A 27,013-nucleotide genomic window follows, 5' to 3' on the forward strand; every position below is an offset into this window, starting at 1 on the left:
CCAAGCATTCATATCAATAATATATTCTAGGTTCTAGGTTTGAAGAAAAAATTGCTTTATATTTCTTTCCTAGAAGATAAAGGTGATAGGATTGCCTTTGTTGATGGCAAGGTACTAGTTTGATTAAGGGCTCTAGTATTGAACATGCTAAGATAATTGGGATCCATGAGGGGATGTTGTATAGACTTCGTACACCTCTTCCTCAAGCTTTAGTACACTTTGATGTTAGCCCTTCTGAACTACAGCATAGAAGGTATGGAAACCTTCACTATAAGGTGTTGCCATCTCTAAATCAAACAATCACTGGCATCCTTGAATTGAACCAAGAACAAAAAGAAATTTATAAGGGATGTGCTATAGCTAAGAATGTGAAGAAACCATCTGTAAGGAGTGATACAAGATCCAAGGATATCTTAGATCTCTTACACTCTAATGCGTGTGGACCTATGGCAGTAAAAACATGGATATATCTCCTCAAGAACAAAGATGAGGTATTTGAGAAATTTCAAGAATTCAAGGATGAAGTAGAAAATCTGACAAAAAGGAAGATAAAGACCCTAAGATCTAATAATGGTGGAGAGTATACCTCCAAAGAACTTGTAGCATTTTGCAAGGAAGCAAGAATAAAGAGGGAGCTAATTGTTCCCTACAACCCTATACAAAATGATGTGGCTGAAAGGAAGAACAGAACAATCGAAGAATGTGTTAGAGCCATACTTGATGACCAAGATCTCCATAAGTTCTTATGGGGAGAAGCATGTATAACAACTGTCTACTTGGAAAATCGAAGCCCTCATAAAATTCTCAGTAATATGACTCTAGAAGAAGCATTTATAGGAAAGAAGCCTAGTGTGGATCATGTTTGAATATTTGGATGTCCAGTTTATATGCACATTCCAACGGTCAAGAGGAAGAAATTAGATCTTACAAGTACAAAAGGCATCTTTGTTGGTTATAGTGCTTCAACAAAAGCATACAAAATATACATTAAACAGGATTGTTGTATTAAAGTAAGCAGTCATCTTTGATGAAAATGTAACTTACAAGAGATCCAAGGATATTACGGTTGATTTTGATGAAGAAGAGGTACCCATTTTTAAGGAAATCTCAAAGGAAGACAATGTTCAAGATCCTACATCTATTCATGAAGATGTTGAAGGACCTAGTGAACCGGTGCAGCATGTTGTTATTCCAGAAACTCGTATGAGACCTGCTTGGTTGAAGACAACTCTACAAGTGGTAGAAGAACATGCAGTAGCTAAGGGAACTTTAAGAGAAAGTAAGAGACCTAAACTGTATTCTAGCTATGCAACTTATATAACTAAGCTCATTGAGGTTGAACGCTCCTCCTATGAAGATGCAATTGAACATCAAGAATGGAGGAATGCAATGCAAGAAGAATACCAATTGATTATGAAGAATGACGTCTAGAAAATTGTTCCTACACCAAGTGACAAATCTATTGTCACTTCCAAATGGATATACAAGATAAAGCATGCAGTGTATGGGAGCATTGATAAGTATAAAACTAGATTTGTAGCTAGAGGCTTTTCACAAAAGAAAGGAATTGATTATGAAGAAACCTTCACTCCTACAGCAAGATATACAACTATTAGATCACATGTTTCCTTGGCTACCACTATGGGCTGGAACATTCATCAAATGGATGTTAAAACAACTTTTTTGAATGGGACCATTGATGAAGTGTATATTGAACCACCACAAGGATTCAAAGTCCATAAGAGGAAGACACACCTCTGTCGATTGAAGAAGGCTCTATATGGCTTGAAACAAGCACCTAGAGCATGGTATGCTAGGATAGATGCGTACGTATTGAGACTAACCTCTACATCAAAGTGGTAAAGGATGAACCCGTCATCATACTTTTATATGTGGATGACTTACATGTTACAGGTGTGGAACATCAAATTCAAGGATGCAAGAGGCAATTGGCAGCTAAATTTCACATGAAGGATCCTGGACTTATGCATTATTATTTGGGACGATAGGTTTGGCATAAACCTAGTGAAATATATCTTGGTAAGGAAAATATGTGATCAAGATATTACAAAAATTTGGCATGATGGATCATAAGCCAATGACAACTCCTATGATTACCAATCTAAAGAAGTTGAGGATTTCATAATCTACTCTGGTGGATCCTACATGCTATAGACAGTTGCTTGGTTCTTTAATGTATCTTGTGAATATTAGACCTGACATTTGTTTTGCAGTAACTGTCCTTAGTCAATTTTAGATGGAGCCAAAGCATGACCAACGAATAGCAGCCAACCATATCCTAAGATATCTTCGTGTGACAATGCATCACTGCCTTAGGTATGTTGGTAGAGATACGACTATTGGAATATATAGACTCTAATTGGGTGGGCAATGAGACAGATGGTAGAAGCACTACTAGTGGATGTTTCAGTTTGGGATCTTCCATGATCTCATGGATGAGCAAGAAGCAAGATATTGTTGCTTTGAGTAGTGTTGAAGTCGAGTACGTTGCTACAAGTGAAGTTTGCAGAGAGGTTTTTTGGCTTAGAAGTTGCTATCAGAGTTATTTGAAGGATCATTAAGCCCTACAATTATACATTGTGACAACCAAAGTTGCATAATGTTGAGAAAGGAACTAGTGTTTCATGCTAGGACAAAACATATTAACAATAAGTACCACTATATAAGAAGCTTGGTACGAGATGGGGTCGTGAAGCTACATTATATTCCTAAAGATGAATAGGTAGCTGATATTTTTGACAAAGGAACTTCCCAACAAGAAGCTTGAGTACTTAAGAAGCGAGCTTGGGTTGGTAGATACCTCCAACCTGATTAAGAGGAAATGATGATGGACATTATAATCTCTTCTTCATGTGTCATGCATTAGGCCAGGACTAACAGTAGCATGTCTAAGTGAAGGCCATGAAGAGAGAATGGGGTCCAGAGGATTGGATAAGCATCTAATATTGGTACTTCTTGAGGATTGGAAAATCCAAGATAGAAGAAATCTCATAGACTGGTACTCTTTGAGGATGAGGAAGGGTGTCCAAGATAAGAGTAGTCAAAGAGGACTGATATTCTTTGAGGAATGGGAATCCAAGATAAGAATAGTCCTAAAAGGACATACCTAGTGAACATCTAGATGGGATATGTGCCTTTAGAGGTACTGTGGTGTTTCACGTAAAGCCTCCCAGCATTATGCTATCATATAAGCAGAGCTTGTCAGTTAAGGCCTTGTTGACAATGTTGATTGTGATATTCATGCTTAAAAGATGGCTTATCAATCCGACTCTTCTTATGAGGATACTTCAATTTGAGAATCCTTATACCACATGATGGGATTATGAATGCCTCACTAGTTAAGAGGGAGTGTTGGAGAATGTAACTAGATTCAAGCATGGGTTTCATGCTCAAATTCTAGGTCAAAGCATGTTCTTCATGCTTCTAGGGCTTGTTGAGTCAAAAAAGAAATTTTGTCATGTTTTATAGTCCCATTTGGACTTGTTGTAACAAAAAAAAAATTATTATTTTTAAGTCTAGAAAGCCAATTTATCCTCCAAGACCAAGTCGACTCTGCAAGAATAAGTCAGCGTAGAAGAGGCCTATTCAACCCCTCAAGAATGTTAAATTTTTCATCAATTGTTCTATGTTGCAACTATTACTTCAACAATATCCAATAGCACCCAGTTTAACAATTTCCACTTCTTCAATTTAACCAATGACAGTAGAGCAATAGTAGATAGAATAATTACTCAAATGCACAATGAAAGATAGCCAAGAAACAAGAGACACAATATTTGGTCAATGACCAAGAAAAACCCCACTAAGGGGAAAGCCCTTGCAAATCTTCTTCTATTAGATTGTCTTCAAATGTTCAGCAAAGAGAGTACATCATCCAAAAATCAAAGTCAAACTTTGACTAGCCAATATCCAATGTCAATATCCAATATCCAAATCAGAGACAAAGGATAGAGATGAAGTCAACAATAATCAAATCCGATCCTTCTGCAAATCTGTCTCGATCAACAACAGTCAACAGCAGCAAAGTCAACCCTAACCAGTCAACAATCAAGGGTCAACATAGTCCTCTAGTAAGTCAATCAAGGGCAATCAAACTAGGCCTTAAAAGATGGTCAAAGTCACCTCAAAACAGTCAATCAAATTTGGTCAAAGTCTGTGCTTCTTGCTATAGTCAACCATGTGGTTAGCCCTGAGGTCAATGTTGGTCAACTAGCCCAGATTTCCTCGATCTTTGTGCCCTCCAATGTGGCCTTAAGAAACGTTAAAATTCCACCCAAACATGCAATCAAAGGAGGTCAAATACACCCAAGTCAACGTTGGTCAATGCCCTACAATAAGTCTAAAATTCGGCCAATCTGAAAAAGCCATCAGTCCCTTCGCACATGTGAGAGATTCCTTCCAATTCTAAGTTGTACGAACCAATAGAATGAGGAGAGAGAAGATATGTTGTGAGTTGATGAAGTGCCAAATGAAGAGGACTCATCTTGTATTTACAACTTGATGGGTGTCATTTTGTCCATGAGATGTGTCATTTGACCCAAGACCGACCTTGACAATTTTGTATTTGTGGGCTTGAACCCAAAAATCCACTTTTCCTTATCCAAATTGAGTGCTTCAAAAGTTAATTTTGGTCCTCTCGAAAAGAGGAATTCAATACAATGATTATCTCAATTAAATGAGTTGTCCAAACTGGAATTTTCCCCTAGTTTCACAATTTAACACTCCCTCTCAACTAGGGAGAATTCCACCTGCCAATATCTCACCATCGATCATCATGCCATAATGTACCATATTTTCTTGTCTCTTCTCATCTCATGTTGAACATTCTCAAATCTAAAGAAGGTTGCTGGGGAGCTCCAGCTACCACCCTGACTCTATCACCATCTGGAAGACTATGCTACCACCCGAAATGATCATCATCATTTAGAGCCATAGCTACCACCCAGAACTAAATACAATGGGTGAGATCAACCTACCCTAGTGTCTAGGGATCACACTCTATCCCAAAGTCCTTGACAATAGGTGAGATCAACTTACTAGAGGTAAGGATCACACTCTACCCTATTGTCCCTGATCATCCATCTTAACCCTAAAGAGTCAGATCATAGAACACTTACATCCACCAACTTGGGCGAGAACCACCTACTACAAAGGGTATGGATCACACTCTATCTCAAGTCCCTCAACCCATTGGCCAGATGGGAGACGTTATCCCACAGAGTGGGCAAGACGCTAACTGCGGCATACTTTGACTAGGGGAGATCCCAGATCTCAACATCCTATCGGTCACAAGTCTCTCATCCCCAGGAGCCCTATAGCTCCATTCCTCACCTTGGAAGCTCGACCAAGTGTAGAGAGCACTGTTTAGTGTTCTTGATCAGCCCGGACCCTCATTCGAAAGGGTCATCTCAACCAGTCCAAGCTACTCTATGAAGGCCAAGAACTTCCCTTTCAACAAAACCTTAGTAAGGATATCAGCTATCTGCTCATCTGTCGAAATGCGGAGGAGTCTAACAGCTCTCTCTGCACCATGTCACGGATGTAATGATATCTAATCTCGATATGCTTGGACTTGTCGTGAAACACGGGATTCTCTGACAAATGAATCCCACTCCTGTTGTCACAATAGATGATTGTCTTGTCCAGAACCTGCTCAAATAGCTCTCCAAAAAGCTTCCTCAACCAAACTGCTCCACAACCTGCTAGGCTGGGTGCAATATACTTGGCCTCAGCAGTGCTAAACGCTATGGATTTTTGCTTCCTACTCATCCACAATATCATGGTGGATCCCAGACTAAAACAACATCCGGAAGTACTCTTCCTATCGACAACATTGTCGACCCAATCTGCATCGATATATCCATGTAGTCTAACATCTCCAACGGGGCATCTTAGTCCAAGGTCAGTAGACCCATGCAGATATCTCAATACATGCTTAGCAGCAACCCAATGTACGTGGTGAGGCTTGTTCATAAACTGGCTCAAAATGTTAACTGCGAAGCATATATCAGGTCGAGTGTTTACACGAAACATTTGAGCACCAACTAGTTGTCTATATTTAGCGGGGTTTGCAAGGTACGGTCCAGCAACCTCTCCACACAGCTTCTTGAAATTCATCACCATAGGTGTAGGCAAGGATTTGCACACAACCATGTCAAATCTTTCCAACAATTTTACAACATATTTTCCTTGTCAAAGGAAAATCTCACCAAGATTTTCCCATACTTCTAGTCCCAGGAAAGTGCATCAAACCAAGGTATTTCATCTCAAATTTGGAAGCGAACTCCCTCTTACATTCTAGAATAAGAGGGTCTGCACCTGTCATGAATAAGTCATCAACATTTAATACCAAAATGAGATGCATACCTTGGATCGTTTTGAAGTACAAGTTTGGATCATCATTGCTCCTTGTGAATCCCAACTTCATCAAGTAATTGCCAATGCGAGCATACCAAGCACAAGGGGCTTGCTTTAATCCATAGAGAGCTTTGTTCAATCAGCATAAATGGATCTTCATGTCATGAACTTCAAATCTTGGAGGTTGTTAAATATACACTAATTCTTGAAGCAAACCATGTAAGAAAGCCATCTTCACATCCATTTGATGAAGGGTCCATACCTGACTTGTAGCAACAGCTACTATAGAACGAATGGTTGTATATCGAGCCACCGGAGCAAACATATCATCGTAATCCTCTCCCTCTTTTTGGGAGAATCCATGAACTACGAACCTTGCTTTGTATTTTTCAATGCTTCCATCAGCCCCATGTTTGATCTTATTGATCCATTTGCAGGTTACCAAAGATCTTCCCTTTGCTCTCGACACGACATCCCATACGTCATTTTTCCTAATAGACTCATATTGTTCGGCCATTGCATCCTTCGAGACTTGTTCCTTTATGGATTTTTCGAAGGTGCTAGGTTCAGCTTGAATTATATTGCTCATAGCAACAACATATGCTTGGTACTTGCATGGCTTCTTGCCTTCCCTGAAAATTCCATGAGAGGCAGCATGTTTCTCGACATCTTGTAGTGTGTCCTTGAGCCAAAGTAGTCTTTTTGTCGCAGTGGGATAGCATGGAGGAGAATCCAAAGGGTCCATAGGCTCCATGGGATCATCAACCATGTCCTCAAATTCAGGCACAAAAAGAACTAGAATACCCATATCATCACTCTTGTCTTCGGGAGGAGGCGGCGGAGGGAGGTCCCTTGCTTTTCTAAGGGCAGCATCTTCATCGAATGTTACATCGCTGCTAATTTCAACCTTCCTTTACCCAAAAATATATATTCTAAATGCTTTAGAATCTTCACTATATCCAATAGACGTACCTTTTCTTCATGTGGCATCTAGCTTATTTATTTTGTCCTTCAGCACATGAAAGTATACAGGGCAGCCAAAAATCCAGGGATGACCAATATCGAGCTTGACACCTGTGAATACTTCCTTAGGGGTCTTGTTTTCCAAAGCTTGGTGAGGCGGCTTGTTTTGAACATATACCATTGTGTTTGTTGCTTCTGCCCAAAGGAGCTTTGGCAGCTTTTGATCATGGAGCATGGCTCGAGCAGCTTCCACAATGGACCTATTCTTTCTCTTAGCCACTCCATTTTGTTTGGGAGTGTAGGGCACAATAGTCTCTTTTTTAATTCCTTCCTTCTTACAAACATCTATAACTTCATTGAGATGTATTCCCCGCCATTGTCGAACATGAAGATCTTTACTTTCTTCCCTATATGATTTTCAACCAAAGCCTTGAACTCCTTAAATATTTCGAACGCCTCATCCTTGTACTTCAAATAATATATCCATGTCTTCCTTGAGAAATCGTCGATGAAGTTGACGTAATAGAGATGACCCCCAAGTGAATGCACGGGCATTGGACCACATATATCAAAATGAATGAGATGAAGGATGTCTTTCATCTTGTTTTCACTAGAGGGGAACGGTCCCTTTGTCTTCTTTCCACTGGCACACGCAAGGCATATTCCATCATGTTGAGCTCGAACATCGGGGATCCCATAATGTAGATGGGCTAGCCTTTTGTGCCACAGCGCGCTTTGATGGTTTGTATTATGGACCATAGCTAGAAGGTGTCTTCCAGTGACTCTAAAGAGTCCTTCAAACCTAGTTCCCAATGTGAAGGCATTTCTCATATAAGATCCAACAGACCTAGTAAGTACTTTTCATTTGATGAATGCAACCCACATTCCTTTATCATAAAGCAGATATCGTTACCAAGTTCTTCTTCAATCCTGACACATACATCACATCATGTAGCAAAATAGATTCCCTAGAGTCACAATGAAATTTGATAGAACCAAAGCCCTTGGGGATGAGTGGTATTGTAACCTAGAATACTCTTCAAATCGGTCTCCTTTACCAAATTAGAGAGAACCTCCTTATATCCAGAGAGGTGATGACAGGCCCCACTCTCAACTAGCCAACTATCCCAAGTATCCAGAGGAGATGAACTAGAAAATGCGGAAATAAGAATATATTCAGATTGATTAATAGTATTACTTTCATACTTGGAGTTCCTTGACCTCTTTGGTGGACGATAGCTACCTTAACGATCTACGGGAGAGTCATGTTGATTTGGGGTAGCATCGAATGTGCTTTAGCCATGAAAATTGATGGAGATGCTAAAGCACATGAGACCTCCAAGACCCATAAATGGTTTGGGAATTCCATCCAGTTAGAGAGATATTAAAATAATTAATATTTTTAATGGGGTTCCTAAATCTAAACTTAGGAAAATTAAAATATTAATGGGTATTAATATAAAGTTGGGTGAGAATGTTCTAAATGACATGGATCAAGCCAAATCTAATCTTTGTCATTGATTAGAGACTTAATCTCGGTCGTTGAAGACTCAACAGAAAAGTATAAGAGGAGGCTTGAAGGTCAGTTGGAGATACACCAAGATTGATCATTCACTTCGAGCTTCTGGAGCGGGGTTGCTAAGAAAATTCGAACAAGTGATCTGAGTTGTAGCAAGGGGCAGTGAGTGCATAGCAGAGAGGCAGAGATAGTTCTCGAGGACCAACGCAGTGGCAGAGGGGCTACACAGAGGCAGCCATAGCTACGTAGAGGCAGCAGGAGCCACGCAGAGGCAGCTAGTGATTGCGCAAACGCTGAGGGGCCTGCGTGGGTGACGCAAAAGGCCAAAGTGCTAATGCAATGAGGCAGAAGCCTGATGCAGAGGATTTAGGAGTGACGCTGAGACTAGCAAGGCTGATGCAAAGCCTAGGAGAAGCACTGGAAGGATTTTCGTGGGGTAGACTTGCTGAATATCTGTCTCCGAGAAGAGGTATTATTGCCGTGTAAAAATCTTTGTTGGGTGAGCCAGTTTGATCCGGATTTAAACAGGAACGCAACAAATTACAGAGATAACCATATACACAAAGATGCAGCGGAAATAATACTTCATTTCATTAATGGAAAATACTGAAATATGCCTACAAACAGAAATGGCAATAAACTAGCTAGGGCGATGGTAGCTTATCTCTGAGAAGAGATGTGATGGCTACATGCCTCTGAACTGTGTTACAATGAGGCTCGAAGGCCTATTTATTGTTGAGAAACAATGGAAAAACCCTTAACATTCCAAAACCTAACCCTAGGAGATGAAACGCCAAACTGTGGGCCCCGTTTGGGGGTAAGTTGGTACATCAACTTCCCGGGGTCGTAACTTTGGCATATGATCTCCGTTTGACGCGTACAATAGCTCATTAGAAAGATCTATCCGAGCATTATCATTGTTGGAACGGGCAACACCAGTCCATTCCATGGACACGTGTTGCCCTCGGATTCCCCAAAAAACGTCGTTTAGGGCCTCAAAACGGCTCCGGAAGTTCAGGACCCGAAAAACTGCTAAAAATAGTAAGTTGTGCTACAATTAAGGAAACTGAAAATGCTGAGAAAGACAATGGTGGGGGTCCAGGTGGACTTGGCAGGTGGCCACCAATATCCACCTGGATCATTCCTCCCCCCTTAGGAAGCAATGGTCCCCATTGCGTTGAGCTCCTCCATGAGATGAGGAAACTTCTGCTGAACTTGTTCCCTGGTGAGCCACTTGCCCTGCTGAAGGAGTTGGCCCGCTTTGACAACTCGATATAGTTGGATATTCTGTTGGCGAGTGTTCTTGATCTGTGTGTCCATGATCCGATCAGTTGCAGCTTGTTCCATGCAATCTGGATTTAATTCTGTGGGTTTGAGTTGTTCTGCAATGTCGGATGTGTCTAGCAATGGTGGAAAGTATGGCCGAAGGCGGTCCACATTAAATACTGGGTGCAGGCCAAGGAATGGGGGAATGCTGAGCTCAAATGCATTGTCTCCCATAGCCTTAGTAATGGTGTAAGGACCATATCGGAGTGGTCTCAATTTCCGATAGGCTCCAGTAAGGCGTTCCTTTTGCAAATGCAACCAGACTTTGTCGCCCACCTGAAACTTGTGTGGCACCCGATGTTGATCATGTCGCTGCTTGTACTTGGCATTTGATTTCTCAAGAATGTCATGGACCTGCTGGCGAATATGTTGGATGCGCTCAATGAAGCTGGTGGCCTTATCTGTTTCGGACTGGACATGAGCTGAATTCATGTGAGTAGCTGCAAGTGGCATGGCCACATCAATGGGGCATAGTGGCTGGAATCCCAAACCCACCTGAAAAGGGCTATGGCCAGTGGAGCTGTGAAGAGCTCGGTTGTAGCTGTGCTGAACGTAGGGGAGGCTCTCGTCCCATGTGCGTGGATGCTTTGAGTTATACATGCGCAGAATGTGCACAATCATCCTATTGACAACCTCTGTCTGGCCATCAGTTTGAGGATGGAAGGCTGTGGACTTCGTGAGTTTGGTGTCCAGCATTGACCAGTGACTGGACCAAAAGGTGCTGAGAAACCGACTGTCCCGATCTGAGATGATAGACTGTGGGATCCCAAAGTGCACCCACACTCGTTCAAAGAAGAGTTTAGCAGTGGCTTCTGCTGTGATATTCTTCTTGCAGGCCATCATAATGGCCATCTTTGAGAACCTGTCGACGACCACAAAAACACAGTCATTTCCATGCTTAGTGGAAGGAAGGCCTGACATGTAATCCATGGAGATGGATTCCCAAGGTCGACTAGGGGTAGGCAACGGGGTATAGAGGCCTTGCTTCTTAATGGTCGGTTTGGCAATGGCACAGGCAGTACATGATCGGATGTACTTCCCAACATCCTGTCGAAGATTCGGCCAATAGAAATAGTTTTGCAGTACTGCCACTGTTTTCTCGACCCCGAAATGCCCAGCAGCCCGACTGTAGTGTGCTTCCCAAATCATCTTGGCACGCTCGCTTGAAGGAACACAGAGGTGACCGAGGTGGCATAATAGGGCATCCTGGAGGTGAAAATCTGCAACCTGCCGACCCTCCAAGAGTGTCTGGTATGTGTGGCCGAATTCTGGGTCGCTTTTGTAGAGAAGTGGCCAATCAGAAGTCTCGTGCCCGCAAGAGTTGAGCACGGTGGTTAGCGCCATGATCGGTGGTCGACTGAGGCAATCTGCAACATTATTGGTGCTGCCCTTTTTATACTTGATATTCAAGTGAAACTGTTGCAGGTATGTAGACCACTTCTGATGGCGATCATTCTGCAATTTCCCTTGGGTCTGTATGAACTGCAGAGGTCAGTGGTCTGTGTGGATGACCGTTTCCTTCCCCAAAATGTAATGCTTCCATTGTCGGCAGGCCTGTACAATGGAATACATCTCTTTATCATAAGTGGGGTACTTCCGGACTGTGTCTGAAAGTGTTTCACTGTGATATGCCACTGGATGTCCATGTTGAGTAAGGACTGCCCCAATAGCATAGTCAGAGGCATCTGTCTCGACCTCAAATGGTTGTTGTAAATCTGGTAACGCGAGCACTGGTGCCGTGCAGAGGCGATCCTTCAACTCCCTGAATGCCTTCTGTTGAGATTCAGACCAAAAGAATTTTGCTTTCGCCCCGCCCTTGGTGACTTGACTCAAGGGCCAAGAAATATGAGAAAATCCCAACACAAACCTGCGGTAGAAGTTGGCAAGACCTAGAAAGCTGCGGAGCTCTGTTAGAGTGGTTGGAGAGGGCCAATCCCGAATGACTTGGACCTTGGCTGGATCGACATGCACCCCCTGTTCATCAATGATGTATCCCAGATACTGAACCTCGGTCATGCCAAAAGTGCATTTCTCCAAATTGGCACATAGCTTGTGTTGCCGCAGTGTTTGGAGAACCTGTCGGATGTGGTGGAGGTGCTCTTCCCAACTCTGGCTGAAGATCAGAATGTCATCCAAGTATACTACTACAAAGGAGTTGGTGAATGGCCGCAAGATGTCATCCATTAGCCTCATAAAGGTTGCAGGAGCATTCGTCAATCCGAAAGGCATGACCAACCATTCGAAGAGGCCCTCCTTGGATTTGAAGGCAGTCTTCCACACATCTGAGGGTTCAATTGGTACCTGGTGATATCCTGACTTCAGATCGATCTTGCTGAAATATTTCGCCCCCTTTAGTTGGTCTAGGAGGTCATCAATCCGCGGGATCGGGTACCTATTACGGACAGTGATCTTGTTCAGCGCCCGATAGTCAATACAGAGTCTCCACGTCCCATCCTTCTTCTGTACCAACACTATCGGGCTCCCACAGGGCGAAGAACTCGGACGGATGTGACCTTTCTGCAGGAGCTCCTGAATCTGCCTCTTGATTTCATTGTTCTCCAGAACGGAGCGCCGATAAATTGGTCCATTGGGTAGCGGCGCACCTGGGGTCAGATCGATGGAGTGCTTGACTTGACAGTGCAGAGGAACCCCTGCCGGGGAGGTGAAGATGTCTTCGTACTCCTCCACAATCTTGTCCATCTGTAGCTGCCGTGCAGAGGGACCCCGTTTGGAGGCCGCGGCCACTGTCTTCTTCTTCCCTTGAGGGCGTATCATCAGGAAAACAAATTTCCTGGTTTTGGAAATGATCTTACTGCATTGTTTTGCAGTAATCAAAGAGATGGCGGCAGGTGGTGCTACCTCTGGTATCCTGAACAACTTATTTCCCAATGTAATAATAACAGCACGGGGCCTTGATTCATACACAGCATGTCGCTTCCACAAGTATGGTTGTCCTAGTAATACATCACAAACTTCAAGGGGAGCAATGTCACACAATACCTCATCCGTGAAGGGCTTGATGTTGTATGGAAGGCGACACTGCTGGCTCACGCGAAGATCTCGCCCTTGGTGAAGCCACCCAATGGTGTATGGTTGTGGATGTGCTGTGGTCGGTAAGCCCAACCGCTTCACGACCTCTGCCGAAATGAGGTTCTTTTGACTCCCGCTATCAACAATGAACTGTATCGGGGAGCCCTTTACCCACATCTGGGAGTGGAAGAGACGCTCCTCCTCCTCTGGATCTTCGGGTTCATTTTTCTGGATCTTTGCGGTAGCAACAGTGGCGCTGGGATCCGCATCAATGATCTGCTTCCCTTTTTCATACCCCTTATCGGGTTCTGACTCAGAGTCGGAACATGCATCTGATTCTGAAACCTTTAGCTCAGCCACCAGTGACTGCTTGGCCCGACACTCACTTCGCACCATTTTCCAGTGTCCTTTCTCGGCTTCGCGGCGTTGCTCTTTGCTTGCAGCTTCGGCTGGTTGTCTTGGGCTGTCCCGCCTTGGCTTTGTCCTTTGTTCTGTGGTTTAGGGGCACCTTTCCCCTGCTTTGGATTCGCAGATCCAAAGTCTCGCTTCTTTTGTTTAAACTTCTGCTCGACCTTGACGGCATACCGGTATGCTGCGCCGAGCGAGGGGATGTTTAGGAACTGTATTTCTTCCTGGATGTACTTGTGCAGGCAGCCACGGTATTTGAGTATCAAATGTTGCTCCGAATCCTTGATACCCAACTTTGTGCGAAGGGTATGGAAAAGATTGGTGAACTCCGGCACGTCTTGGTCCCTTCCCTGCCGCAGCGTGGTCCACTTTATGTATTCATCCTCATAGCTTCCGACAGGGTAGTACTGCTCCTTGATGGCATCCCGGAACGAATCCCAGGTGGGTGCGGCTGAAAATAGTGAGCCAGTACTTTCATCCTTCTGCTCGCAGTAGGTTTCCCACCAGTCCTTGACGTGGGGGGCTGCTTTGAGAAGAGCAAAAACAATCTTTTCCCGACTCGAAAATTCATGAACAGAAAAATAACCCTCTAGCAGATTTAACCATTTATCTACGGCATCGGCGTCTATCTGACCCTCGAATATGGGGATTTCAAAATTAACTTGTACCTTAAAGGGTGTGGCATTTCCAGAGGAGCTGCTGGAAGCCGATGCGCCGCTTCTGGGTAGCCGCTGAAGGATCTGCGCAAAGCTGTCCATCATCGCGTTCCGTTGTCGCTCGAGCGCTTCTTCGAGCAAGATTTTGATGGGATCTCCTGCCCCCTCGTCTTTCTTCTCGTCCGCCATGGGAGGCCGTCGGGATTTGCGAGGCTGGTCTTGCAAAGGTTCAACCAGTTCAAGCCCTAACTCCTTATATCCCGACCTTGTTGGGGACATGCAAAGAAAAACAGAGAAAAAGCAGACCGCTCTGATACCACTGATCCGGATTTAAACAGGAACGCAACAAATTACAGAGATAACCATATACACAAAGATGCAGCGGAAATAATACTTCATTTCATTAATGGAAAATACTGAAATATGCCTACAAACAGAAATGGCAATAAACTAGCTAGGGCGATGGTAGCTTATCTCTGAGAAGAGATGTGATGGCTACATGCCTCTGAACTGTGTTACAATGAGGCTCGAAGGCCTATTTATTGTTGAGAAACAATGGAAAAACCCTTAACATTCCAAAACCTAACCCTAGGAGATGAAACGCCAAACTGTGGGCCCCGTTTGGGGGTAAGTTGGTACATCAACTTCCCGGGGTCGTAACTTTGGCATATGATCTCCGTTTGACGCGTACAATAGCTCATTAGAAAGATCTATCCGAGCATTATCATTGTTGGAACGGGCAACAGTCCATTCCATGGACTCGTGTTGCCCTCGGATTCCCCAAAAAACGTCGTTTAGGGCATCAAAACGGCTCCGGAAGTTCAGGACCCGAAAAACTGCTAAAAATAGTAAGTTGTGCTACAATTAAGGAAACTGAAAATGCTGAGAAAGACAATGGTGGGGGTCCAGGTGGACTTGGCAGGTGGCCACCAATATCCACCTGGATCACAGTTCGACACCCTAGTTGTACTCAAGATTCTGCATAATAATATAACCCTCAGAACTGCTGCACCAGTTTTCCCAAGTTGGGTTTTTCGGGGACTATTGTCCAAAAATAACGGTGTCCTTTGTGTGTTTGTTCCAGTGTTTCAATTGATAATCTGTATATGAGTTAAGGTTGCATCTGTATTTAATTTCAGTATTTATATTTATAAATAACTTGTTAATGTAATAAACAAGTAGGAGAATTTAAACCAAAGGATGCAGTAGGGATTTCTAATGGGTTAGACTTAGAAATTTCAACATGGTATCAGAGCGTTGCAGAGCACAGGAGGACTGAAGGCACAAGCGTAACCGGAAATATTTGCAGCAATAGCAGTTGTCCTGAGAAACAAAGCTGCTCCTAAGCAGAAGGCAGCAGAGAAGGAGTGACGCAGAGGGCCTGCGTCAATCATTTCAAGCCAGTGAGAAGGCTACCGCAGAGGCACAGAAAGGCAAAAGAGGCTCACGAAGAGCCATGTCATCCTACTCAGTCAAGTAGGCTTGCCACAGTTGGCCAGAGGAGTGATTCATCCTTTGTCGAGATTGCGCAAGATGGAAGGCTTAGTTTCTTCAATTGTTGGGCCATATGGAGCTATGGGCAAATTGTGGATTGGGAAGCTAGTGGGGTGTTGTTGTTGTCAAAACAGAACAGTACCTGACATGACAAAACCAAGGTAGAGGGTGTTGCTATCTTGACGGATTTCTAGCCAAGAAATCCAGATCCGAGTTGTTGTCACAAAGAGGACTGGAGAGGAGTGGTTCGACATTTGGCGGGAAGATTTCCAGCAAGGATATCAAGGCTCAGAAGGAGTCTAGGAGAGAAATTCTAGGAAGGACATCAAGACTCAGAGGGAGTCTAGAAGAAGAGTGAAGATGGCAGTGAACGGGCTAAGGGATCAAGACAGGTTGAACAGGGCCTCCAGCTTTGCCATCTGGAAGGCAAGGATCCTAGCAGTTCTTGATAGACATCGCATCAAGGGCTTTGCCTTGAAAACTATGGCTATCCCAATTGACCCAGCTATGTAATACCACATATTGTAGAGAAGAACATAGCAAAGGAGATGTGGAATACTTTGACGAAATTGTATCAGAGCACTTTCGTGCAGAGGAAGATGTTGTTGGAGAATCAGTTGCGGTGGTATCAGATGCAAAAGGGGGAGAGAATAGATCAATTCCTCCTCAGATTGCAGGAGATTAGGACCAACATACTTCCATAGGGGCCACGCCAGATGAGGAATTTATGGTGAGGACCGCCCTGAATGCAATCTCCGACAAGTGGGAGACATTTGTCCAAGAGATTTTGGGCAGAGCTACTCTTCCAGGTTGGGAAGAGATGTGGGCAGCTCTTTGCCAATAAGAGACTAGATGCCTGACCAAGGCGGGGAGTAGTGGCAAAGGTGGTCGAATCAAGAAAGAGGAGGATGAGGATGCAGCTCTGGCATTTGTGGGACAACAAGGGAAGAGGAAGAAGAAGGATATCTCCAAGGCGAAGTGCTTACATTGTGGGAAGCTAAATCATTATGCATCCTAGTGTCCAAGGAAGAAGAACAAAGGAGAGGCTTCTAATTGCAAGGAAGCTCCGGCTAAGGCGGAGAAAGAAGTCGAGGCGGATGACAATTGTGCCATGAGTGCTCATGCACCTCTAGAGAAGAGGTGGGGAAACATCGAGTTGTATTCAAGAGGGCTACAGAAGATGAGGGACAGGATCCTTGAGGTGCCCAAACTCTTGGATCATATCCAGCTACGGGAGCCACGAATGACAGTAGCAAGATGATGGATGTCAAGAAGAAGAAGGGTAGAAAAAGGATGCAGAGTACAGAGGTCTGTAGTAGCGCAGTGGGAAAGGGAGCACAGGATAGAAACAGAGGTAGCTTCAGCATCAAGAGGCTTCCAGACTGACAAGGATGTCAGTAATTGGGTAGATCAATTACTTACTTCTCGATAACTGAATTGCAGTGCAGTAGTTAGTAGTCGTAGTGCTATGGGCAGCATGGGCAGCATGTTGAGAGGGAGTTGCAGTACAAATGAGCAGTGGCAGTGGCAGAGCCATGGGCAACAGTCCAGGAGGCAACAATGCAATGGATGTTAGGCAGCAGGATGAACATCAGCACAGGTACCGGTGTAGGAAGATCAGTGTGATGTTTAGTGGTGGAACATTACTAGAGCACATTCCTCGTGAAGAGGGAGCGTTGATTTGGGGTAGCATCAGATGCGCTCTAGCCATGAAAAATGGTGGAGAGGCTAAAGCACATGAGATCACCAAGACCGAGAAATGGTTTGGGGAAATTCCACCCGGTTAGGGAGATATTAAAATAATTAATATTTTTAATGGAGTTCCTAAGTCTAAAATTAGGAAACTTAAAATATTAATGGGTATTAATATAAAACTGGGTAAGAATGTTCTAAATGACATGCATCAAACCAAATCTAATATTTGTTGTTGATTAGAGACTTAATCTCGGCCGTTGAAGACTCAACAGGAAAAGTATAAGAGGAGGCTTGAGGGTCAGTTGGAGATACACCAAGATTGATCAATCAGTTCAATTTTCTGGAGCAGGGTTGCTGAGAAAATTCGAACAAGTGATCTGAGTTGCTGGGAGGGGCAGTGAGTGCATAGCAGAGAGGCAGAGATAGTTCCTGAGGATCAATGCAGTGGCAAAGGAGCTACGCAGTGGAAACAGGAGCCACGCAGAGGCAGCTAGTGACTGTGCAGAGGCTGAGGGGCTTGCGTAGGTGACGCAAAAGGCCAGAGAGTAGACATAGAGAGGCGGAAGCCTGACGCAGAGGGTTCAGGAGTGACGCTGAGACTAGCAGGGCTGACGCAGATCCTAGCAGAAGCACTGGAAGGCTTTTCGTGGGGCAGACTTGCTAAATATCTGTCTCCGAGAAGAGGTATTACTGCCATGTAAAAATCTTTTTTGGTGAGCCAGTTCCGCACCCTAGTTGTACTCAAGATTCTGCATAATAATATAACTCTCAGAACTGCTGCACCTGTTTTCCTAAGTTGGGGTTTTCTGGGGATGATTGTCCAAAAATAACGGTGTCCCTTTTGTGTTTGTTCCAGTATTTCAGTCGATGATCTGTATATGAGTTAAGGCTGCATCTGTGTTTATTTTCAGTATTTATATTTATAAATAACTTGTTAATGTAATAAACAAGTAGGAGAATTTAAACCAGATGGTGCAATAGGGATTTCTAACGGGTTAGACTTAGAAATTTCAACAAGTCCTTTCGTTTTTCCTTCCATCTCTTCTATCATCTCTTCTTTCATATGACTTGTTGTTGTTGAAGCCACGATTATTGTTGTAGGACCTTGAAGAGTTTCTTCTTGGAGCATCTCTCTTTTCGGGGCAATCTCGAGCATAGTGACCCTTTCAATGACAACTGTAGCATTCAACATCTCTATCTTGCCTTCTTGAATCCTTGGAATCTTGATTGGATTGAGGAGGTCTTCTTGATTTAGATGGCTTTCCCTTTTCTTTCTTTACGTTCTTCTTCTTCCCTTGAGCAATGAAGGCAGTGAGCTCTCCTTCATTTGCCTTTAAATTTTCCTCTAGATGCCATTAGTCTTTCCTCTTGATTGCATGGAGCAAGTAGCTCGTCAAAAGAAGAGATCCTTTCCCTGTTGTTGATAGAAGTAATGAACATGTCCCATGAAGAAGGAAGGCCACTAAGGGCAATCATCACCAATTCCATGTTAAATATAATTTCTTGAGAAGTCCAGAGTCCCTGAACTTAGTGATCCTTATGAAGAAGGATTGCATAGTTTCTACCTTATACAACTTAGACTCCTTGAGTTGATTTTTCAAATCCATTATATGGCTCAAATTGTTTACCTCGCATATGCCAATAATCTTATCATACATTTCTTTGGAAGTCTTCAAGGATGAAATATAAACAAGTAAATGATCTCTTAAAGAATCAATAATGATCTTCTTAGCTTTAATCTCACCTTTCTTATACTTGGATTTGATAGCTTGAGAAGCATTTTCTAGTGATGGTTAAATCTTTCCTTCCATGTACTCCAAGACATCATACTCATATAAGTTGACACTGATCCTAGTCTTCCATGCTACAAAGCTAGATGAGTCAGCTAGCCTTTCATTATCCTTGAAATAAGAGGAAGACATTTTTACCGAAAGATCTTCCCCTTTCAATCCGCTGCTTAAAAGATGGATGCGCATGTTCTATGTCTCTTGAGCTTGTCTTCACCTCAGCTCTGATACCATATTAATTTTTCATCAATTGTTCTATGTTGCAATTATTAATTCAAAAATATCCAATTTAACAATTTCCACTTCTTCAATTTAACCAATGAGAGTAGAGAAATAGTAGATAGAACAATTATTCAAATGCACAATGAAAGACAGCGAAGCGACAAGAGACACAATATTTGGTCAATGACAAGGGAAAAACCCCCCACTAGGGGGAAAACCCTTGCAAATATTCTTCTATTAGATTGTCTTCAAATGTTAAGCAGAGAGAGTACATCATCCAAGAGTCAAAGTCAAACTTTAACTAGCCAATATCCAATGTCAATATCCAATATCCAAATATGTCAAACAACTATCCAAATCAGAGACAAAGGAGAGAGATGAATTCAACAACAGTCAAATCTAATCCTTCTGCAAATCTATCCCAGTCAATAGCAATCAACAACGGCAAAGTCAACCCTAACCAGTCAACGGTCAAAACAGTCCTCTAGCAACTCGATCAAGGGCAGTCAAACTCAGCCTCAAAAGTTGGTCAAAGTCACCTCAAAACAGTCCCACAACAATCAGTCAAACTTGGTCAAAGTCTGCACTTCTTGCTGCAGTCAAATCTGCAATAAGCCTTGAGGTCAACATTGGTCAACTATCCCATATTTCCTTGATCTTTGTGCCCTCTAATGCGGCATAAATAAACAAAGAAATTCCACCCAAAAACACAGTCAAAGGAGTTCAAATACACCCAAGTCAATGTTGGTTAACGCCTTTCAATAAACCTGAAATTCAGCCAATCTGAAACAGCCATCTATCCGTTCGCACATGTGAGAGATTCCTTCCAATTGTGAATTCTACGAACCAATAGAATGAGGTGAGAGAAGATATGTTGTGAGTTGATGAAGTGCCAAATGAGGAGCACTCATATGTATCTATATGCAACTTGAGGGATGTCATTTTGTTTATGAGATGTGCCATTGGACCCAAGGCCAACCTTGACAATTTTGTATTTGTGGGCTTGACCTTAAAAATCCACTTTTCCTTATCCGAATTGAGTGCTTCAAAAGTCAATTTTGGTCCTCTCAAAAAGAGGAATTCAATGCAATGATTATCTCCATTAAATGAGTTGTCCAAAGTGGAATTTGGCCCTAGATGCACAATTTAACAAAGACTATAAATAGAAGGGACTTCAATTCATTTGGCACATCAACATCAAGAAGTTCGATTTGCAATAATAAGAGAAGGAAAACAAGAGACAAGGACAAGAGACAAGGAGAAAGACCAAGCGAAGTAAGGAGACCGAAAATCTGATTTATTTTTGTCCCCGCATGCAAAAATCTAAGGTTTCTAGGCTAGTTGTAGGGGCAGGAGTTGCAGGCCGAAGTTGCAAACCTAAAGTGAAGTTCGAAACTTGATTGAAGCAGATTTTGAAGAGGTTGATCTTAGTTGACCTTGGTACATTTTGTCTTGCTTGAAAGAGATGTTGTTGGAGGGCTAACTTGGTGCTTGGGAGGAGCCTTGACCTTGGTCTTTGGGTCTTGGAAGTCTCATTTTAATTTGATTCTAGAAGAAGACAATTATTATTTTTGGGTTTTCCCCTTGGAGGGATTTTGCCCTAGCTTGGAGCCTACATCTTGTGTACTCTGTCTTTTTGTGATCTTCATTGTTTTGGTAATTGCTTGATGAAGAAAAAATAAAAGTAATAAAGGGAAACTAATATCACAAGTAATTATCAGGTAAGGAAAGTCAACTATAATCTACAATTATTTTATTTCCAACACAAGGATCTATTCCCAGATCAAAAGGGAATGAGGATCTCCTCTCTGGTTGAGAGTAAGAGATGTTAGATATCATATTCTCCATGTGACATGCACTAGACCAGGACTATCAATTATAAGTTTAGTGAAGGCACTAGGAGGGAGAATGGAGGATTGGGTAAGCATCTGAGATTGATACTCCTTGAGGATAGATAATCCAAGATAGGAAGTATATTGACACTCTTTGAGGATTGGATAGGGTATCCAACACAAGAGTGGTCGAAGAGGACCGCTATTCTTTGAGGATTACAAATCCAAGAAAAGAATAGTCTTAAAAGGACATACCTATTGAACATTTGGATGGGGTATGTGTCTTAAGAGGTAGTGTGGTGTCTCACGTAAAGCCTTCCAACATTATGCTATGTTGACAGTGTTGGTTATGATGTTGATGCTTAAAAGATGGCTTATCAATCCGACTCTTCTTATGAGAATATTTCAGTTTGAGAGAATCCTTGTACCAATTATGTACAATTATGAATACCTCCCTAATTTAGAGGGAGTGTTGGAAAATGTAGCTAGTTTCAGTCTTCATAATTGTCATTGTACTCGTATCATTATGTAACAAGCAAAAGAAGAAAGAAAAATATTATTTTCAAGCATGGGTTTCATGTTCCATTTGACTAGTAAAATAGGTAAAGCATACATTTTATGCTTCTAGGATTTGTCAAGTTAAAAGGATATTTGTCATGAGTCAAGATAGCCATTATCATTTGTATAAGACCCTCTTGGGGAAGTTGTAACATGTAAAAGATATTATGTTTGTGTCTAGAAAGTCATTTGTAACCTCCAAGAACAAGTCGGCCTAGAAGAGGCCTAATTCGACCTCATGAGAAGCATATATATATAGAAGGAACTTTGACATCGATAGCATAAAATCATCTCATCTTTGATCTGCAATCAGAAGCAAGAAGAAAAGGGAGTGATGGTCTAGGAGAAGGAAGAATCTCAAGAAGAAACCAAAAATTTGACCTTTGTCAACATTTCTGCTCACATGTGCGAGAAAGCTAGGGTTTCTAAACTCTGTTGGGGGTCGAAGTTGCAGCTTTGAATTTCAAAGCTGAGGTAAAGGGCTGAAACTATGATTCGGAGCAGATTAGCGGAGGCTTGACCTTTGTTGACTTGGTTGACCTTTGACATGTTTGAGAGAGATTTTTGGAGGGATGACTTGGTGCTTGGAGGAGTTCTTGGTCTTGAAGTTTGGGTCTTGCATTTCTCATTTGAATTGATTCTATAAGAAGAGAAAAAGTTTTTTTTGGGTTTTCCCCTCAGAGGGGTTTGCCCTAGCTTGGAGCCTACGTTTTGTGTTTATTGTCTTCTATGATCTTCATGTTTTATGCTCTTGATAACTGTTTGATAAAAAAAATCTAATAAAGAATAATAAGAAGCTAATATAAGTTCATAAGCAATTATTAAGGATAAGGAGAATTGTTTAAATAGCTGCCCCATTTAATTCTCCAACACCAATTTGGGCACCTTAAAGCACTATATACCAATGTTGTGAAAATTGTAATCGGGATAATATCGGCGAGGGGGAAAAAATCATAAAAATCGAGAAAAAACCAATAAAAATCAGGAAAAAATCGGAAAATACAAAAACAATAACCGTTGTAGCTCCAGGTATATATTTCTTGGGCCAATACTATTCAATGCTGATGAAGCCACCTTTTTACAATATCCCTCAAACACACATAATTGTATTCTCAATGCAAAGGTTCGTATCCAACTTTCAGTGCCCTGATGCTACAACGCTTGTTGGGTGCATTATCTGGGATTTTCACTAATAGACAAGAGCCAACACTGCTGGGCATTTTCATTCCTTCCACGATTAACAGGAATCAAACAAGCTCCACGCAGGTTCAGTTTGACACATTAAAACTGATTTCTGGGCATACAAACAAGCAATGCAGAGATTGAATTGCAGACAATGCACAGAATACAAAAACGGCAGTCTAGCGTTGATACATTTGTTCCACAAGTTCTGGTTGTCACATCATGCCATCGATTTTCAGAAGACACACTAGACACTTCAAACCAAGTAATGGATAACAGATTTGTTTGTAACAGTTCACAATTCCTTCCGTGATTTTTTCCCATCGAATCGCGATTTTTTGGGAAAAAGACTTTCATAAAAATCACGCGATATTATCGGTCAAGTGAAAAAACCGCGATTTTCGCAACACTGCTATATACTGGCAGTCGACCTCATCACTTGGAGACACATTTGGACCATCATATAACCTTATGAATTTCTGTTCACACGTGCAAGTTGAGGGGGAGTCTTCTGATGTTGACCGAACTCATCTTTTGGCCTGCATTGACCAAGTTTTCTAGGCACAGTTTGACCGCAGTTGACTGAATCTGTTTCTGGAAGCTTGACTGCAGTTGACCAAATTCCTGAGGTGGTTGCAAGAGGCTGAATTTTGGCCTAATTGACCAGAGTTGACTAGCTGAGGCAGAAGGGAAAATTTCTCTCTGTTTGACCAGGTTTGACATGTGTGGATTTATGTGGTTGGTTTGACTTAGTTTGACTTCGAAAATCAGATTGTACATTTGTTGAATTCATCAATTTCTCCTAAAAAAGATTGCTGGGTTTTCCCTAGTTAGAGTTTTCCCAAAGTAAAATTTTGTGTCTCGTGTTTGGCTGTCGCTTCATGATCCTATTATCATTATTCCATTATAGCTGAAATTTTCAATTTATAATTGCTTAATGATGAATGCGACATAAGATGAATTAATTAAAATATCACCGGAAAGTAATTATCAGATTAGAAGATCTTGAAAAATCAACGCCTTGGACATTGAGAGAGCTCAACAATTATTGTTTTTCTTCTTATGCAATATCAGAGTCTTCTTTGTCTAGCTTTCATCATTTTGTATTTTTGCTTTTTATTACTTCCCTATTTGTGTCTAGGAGATGCATTTCACTCCCATATCACCAGTATGGTTGGTTGTAATTTGAAGACCCATTGACATATTCTGGCCATCTGTGGATTTTGACATAATCTCTCTCTCTCTCAGTAATAATGACTATTGTAGGGTTATAGGCAAGAACAAACTTAAGCTGCTTATCACAACTGTAGATATAATCTGAAAGACTGAATTAGATTTTTTTCATGCCTTGTTTTTGGTTTCAACGGATTCTGCACAAATATCTCTGAGCATTATCATAATATTAATGTAATTGGACTGGGATCACCAATAATGCGATTAAGTGCAAGGGTCCATTATTCCATAAAAAATCCCGTAAATGGAATCATAGTGAACATAATTTGCCACTCCAAAATAAATTCACTCAACTTTCGGGAACTTAAGGAGGAGAAGTATTTTCTGCTCAAACAGGCAAAGATACAAATCTGGAAATGGCTAATCTCCAATGGCCAGGTTTTCATATTCATCCCATTTACTATGGAGAACAGTACTCTGGTAAATGACATTTGTTTTTTGTTCAACAACCAACTTACAGCAGACAGTTCTGCAATCAATCTACATTGACAATCTGGATAATTACTAGGGATTCATTTCTCATGGCATACTATTGAAATTTTCATTGGACCCATAGAAGGTGTATACTATATTTCAATTGGGATCATTGTCATAGTTATGTTATTGCACAGACGCACTTGTTGGAGCCTATGCCGTGAACAAGGGTTACTAAAGATCGTCAGTTTAACAAATTCTGGATTACCTTGGTAAGTGATGGATACACAGGAATTCAACCTTCAATCCCATGCAATATCTGGTTTTCTCAAATTTCCATTGCAGTATTTATGTACATGCTCTGAATTTTGGGTAGAATGAAAGCAAAACTAGATTTTGGAATTACTTCATATAATTGCATACGAATAAGATTCTATGCCTGCTAAAATGCAATGACAAAATAAAGTAAATATAACATTCATTCTGAGATGCCTTGTAGTCAAAGACTGTCTCCACAGTAGCAGGCTATTTATATCTTCTCATCAGTCTTTGATTTCCATTGTAGTCTACCAAGTGATCAAGTATTCCTGATAATGATTAAACAATTGGATTCTAGAAGATAATTCCAATTCCCAAACAAACACTCAATTTCAGCTTTGATTTTCAATCAATATGTCAAGAGCACCTACCACATTAAGGTAAATAGAAAACCGATGTTTATCACCAACAATGCATTGCAAGTTATTGTAGCCAATTGCAACCATAGTTTCACATAGACATTCAGCAAAGTCAACTTGAATCTTATTAAGATCACTGGTCCAAGTAAATCGATGACTGATGAATTCTTCAGTTGCATGTATGAGGATCTGAAATATCTTGGTGATAGTAGAATCAAATGCCACAGGAGTTTCATCAGATGGCCTTCGCCTGCAACACCCAGTGAACAGAATTTAATCTTATGATAGAGCCATTTACTCTCTTATAGTGACATAAATAAAGTTGATATTACCAGCATACCTTTGAGAAATGAGCTTAAAGAATTCACAAGCACTAAGACCAAAATCAGAAAAAAGAAGACGACCACATCTGTAAAAAGTGGTATGTGTTAGCTTCATTCACACTGCTTTTAACCTTAAAGGCAATGACAATACAGGAAGAGATAAATCATTTGCAGAGATCAAGCATGATAAGGCTGCAGCTTACACATCAATCAAACCAGAGCCTTCGAGTGCTGATATAGGAGCCCATTCAGCATATGTATTAATAGCATTAAGAGCTGCTTTAACTGTAGCAGCATCCTGTTCGGCTTTATCTATCTCATTGATCTTCATATCTTCTTGAACTGCTAGAAAATGCTGACAAACTAGCTGCACAAAAGCGAGTCTGCCTATCACCTAAACAAGCATACAAATTAAAATCTAATTTTAACATGAATTTTGCCCTTACCCTATGTAAAAAAGACAAAATTTCTGATAAATAATGTGTCAGTCCATGCAATAACTGCCGCCGTCGATCTCCTATGGAAGATGGGAAAACAAGAACTTCAGAAAGAGAGAGATGATAGTTGTTCATGAGCAAAAGAGATGATAGTTTTTCTTATATTTATATTGTACTGTTCATTATTCAATATCTGTCAGTTTCTTATCCAAAAAAAACCAATGACAATGAATAAACTTATGAACCCTCTAAATCTTCATTATGCACAGTGATGTCTTCTGGAAGCCACCTCAACACCATAGCAACAAGTTCTGCCTAAACATGCATGATCAACAGAAAGTCATCTTGGGACCGAAACACATCTTAGCAAGTTAAATTAACAAGGGAGTGTTAGATGCATCTCCCAAGAAAAATATACTAAAGCTAAATATAACCATAAAACAATGTAAAAAAACAAATAATACCAAAGGCTAGGTATTAGGTAACACTCTAATATTCACCAATAGGCATACATATACATACATGTATTGGACTCTGATCACAGATAAAGACAAGATTTGGCAATAAGTCCTGCCATAGAGGAAACCCTGCTCTCCTTACCACCTACAGTGAGAAGACATTGCAATCAGATAAATTTATAGATTATGACTATGACTTCTGCACAAAGACATGAACAACTCATTGCACCTCTTAAATTTGTAATCACATCAAAAGGTAAAGAAAAAGGAAAAATAGCAGAAATTGTGCAATATACAAGAGATAAAACAGAACATCAAACATGGCACCATCTTGTTCTTATTTGTACATAAGAAGCTTGCTCTATCAGCACAGGAATGAAAATCAGGAAACCATGGCAATGGTTCTAACCTCTGCTACAAG

General features: G+C 41.5%; 1 protein-coding gene across 3 annotated transcripts in view; it reads right to left on the reverse strand.

Annotated features, from left to right (window-relative positions):
* Positions 1–27,013, reverse strand: part of LOC149246498 (protein HASTY 1-like) — a 306,617-nt gene that overhangs the window by 150,108 nt on the left and 129,496 nt on the right. Inside the window, exons 1-6 of one of the 3 annotated variants that reach the window (XM_089457945.1) lie at positions 26,657–26,676; positions 26,380–26,445; positions 26,144–26,214; positions 25,901–26,064; positions 25,715–25,783; positions 25,387–25,624 (exon numbers count right to left, since the gene is read on the reverse strand). The exons of 1 other annotated variant lie outside the window; for it this stretch is intronic. In XM_089457945.1, the coding sequence (XP_089314071.1) occupies positions 25,387–25,624; positions 25,715–25,783; positions 25,901–26,064; positions 26,144–26,214; positions 26,380–26,434 (597 nt within the window). In that variant the 5' untranslated portion in view covers positions 26,435–26,445; positions 26,657–26,676. Of the gene's footprint in view, positions 1–25,386; positions 25,625–25,714; positions 25,784–25,900; positions 26,065–26,143; positions 26,215–26,379; positions 26,446–26,656; positions 26,709–27,013 lie in introns of those variants that run through there. One more of the 3 variants, XM_089457946.1, reaches the window with a different exon arrangement.

The sequence above is a fragment of the Pinus tabuliformis genome, chromosome 7, assembly GCF_031772625.1.
Source record: "Pinus tabuliformis cultivar Carrire ecotype Pingquan chromosome 7, CPIR1, whole genome shotgun sequence".
Taxonomy (NCBI): domain Eukaryota; kingdom Viridiplantae; phylum Streptophyta; class Pinopsida; order Pinales; family Pinaceae; genus Pinus; species Pinus tabuliformis.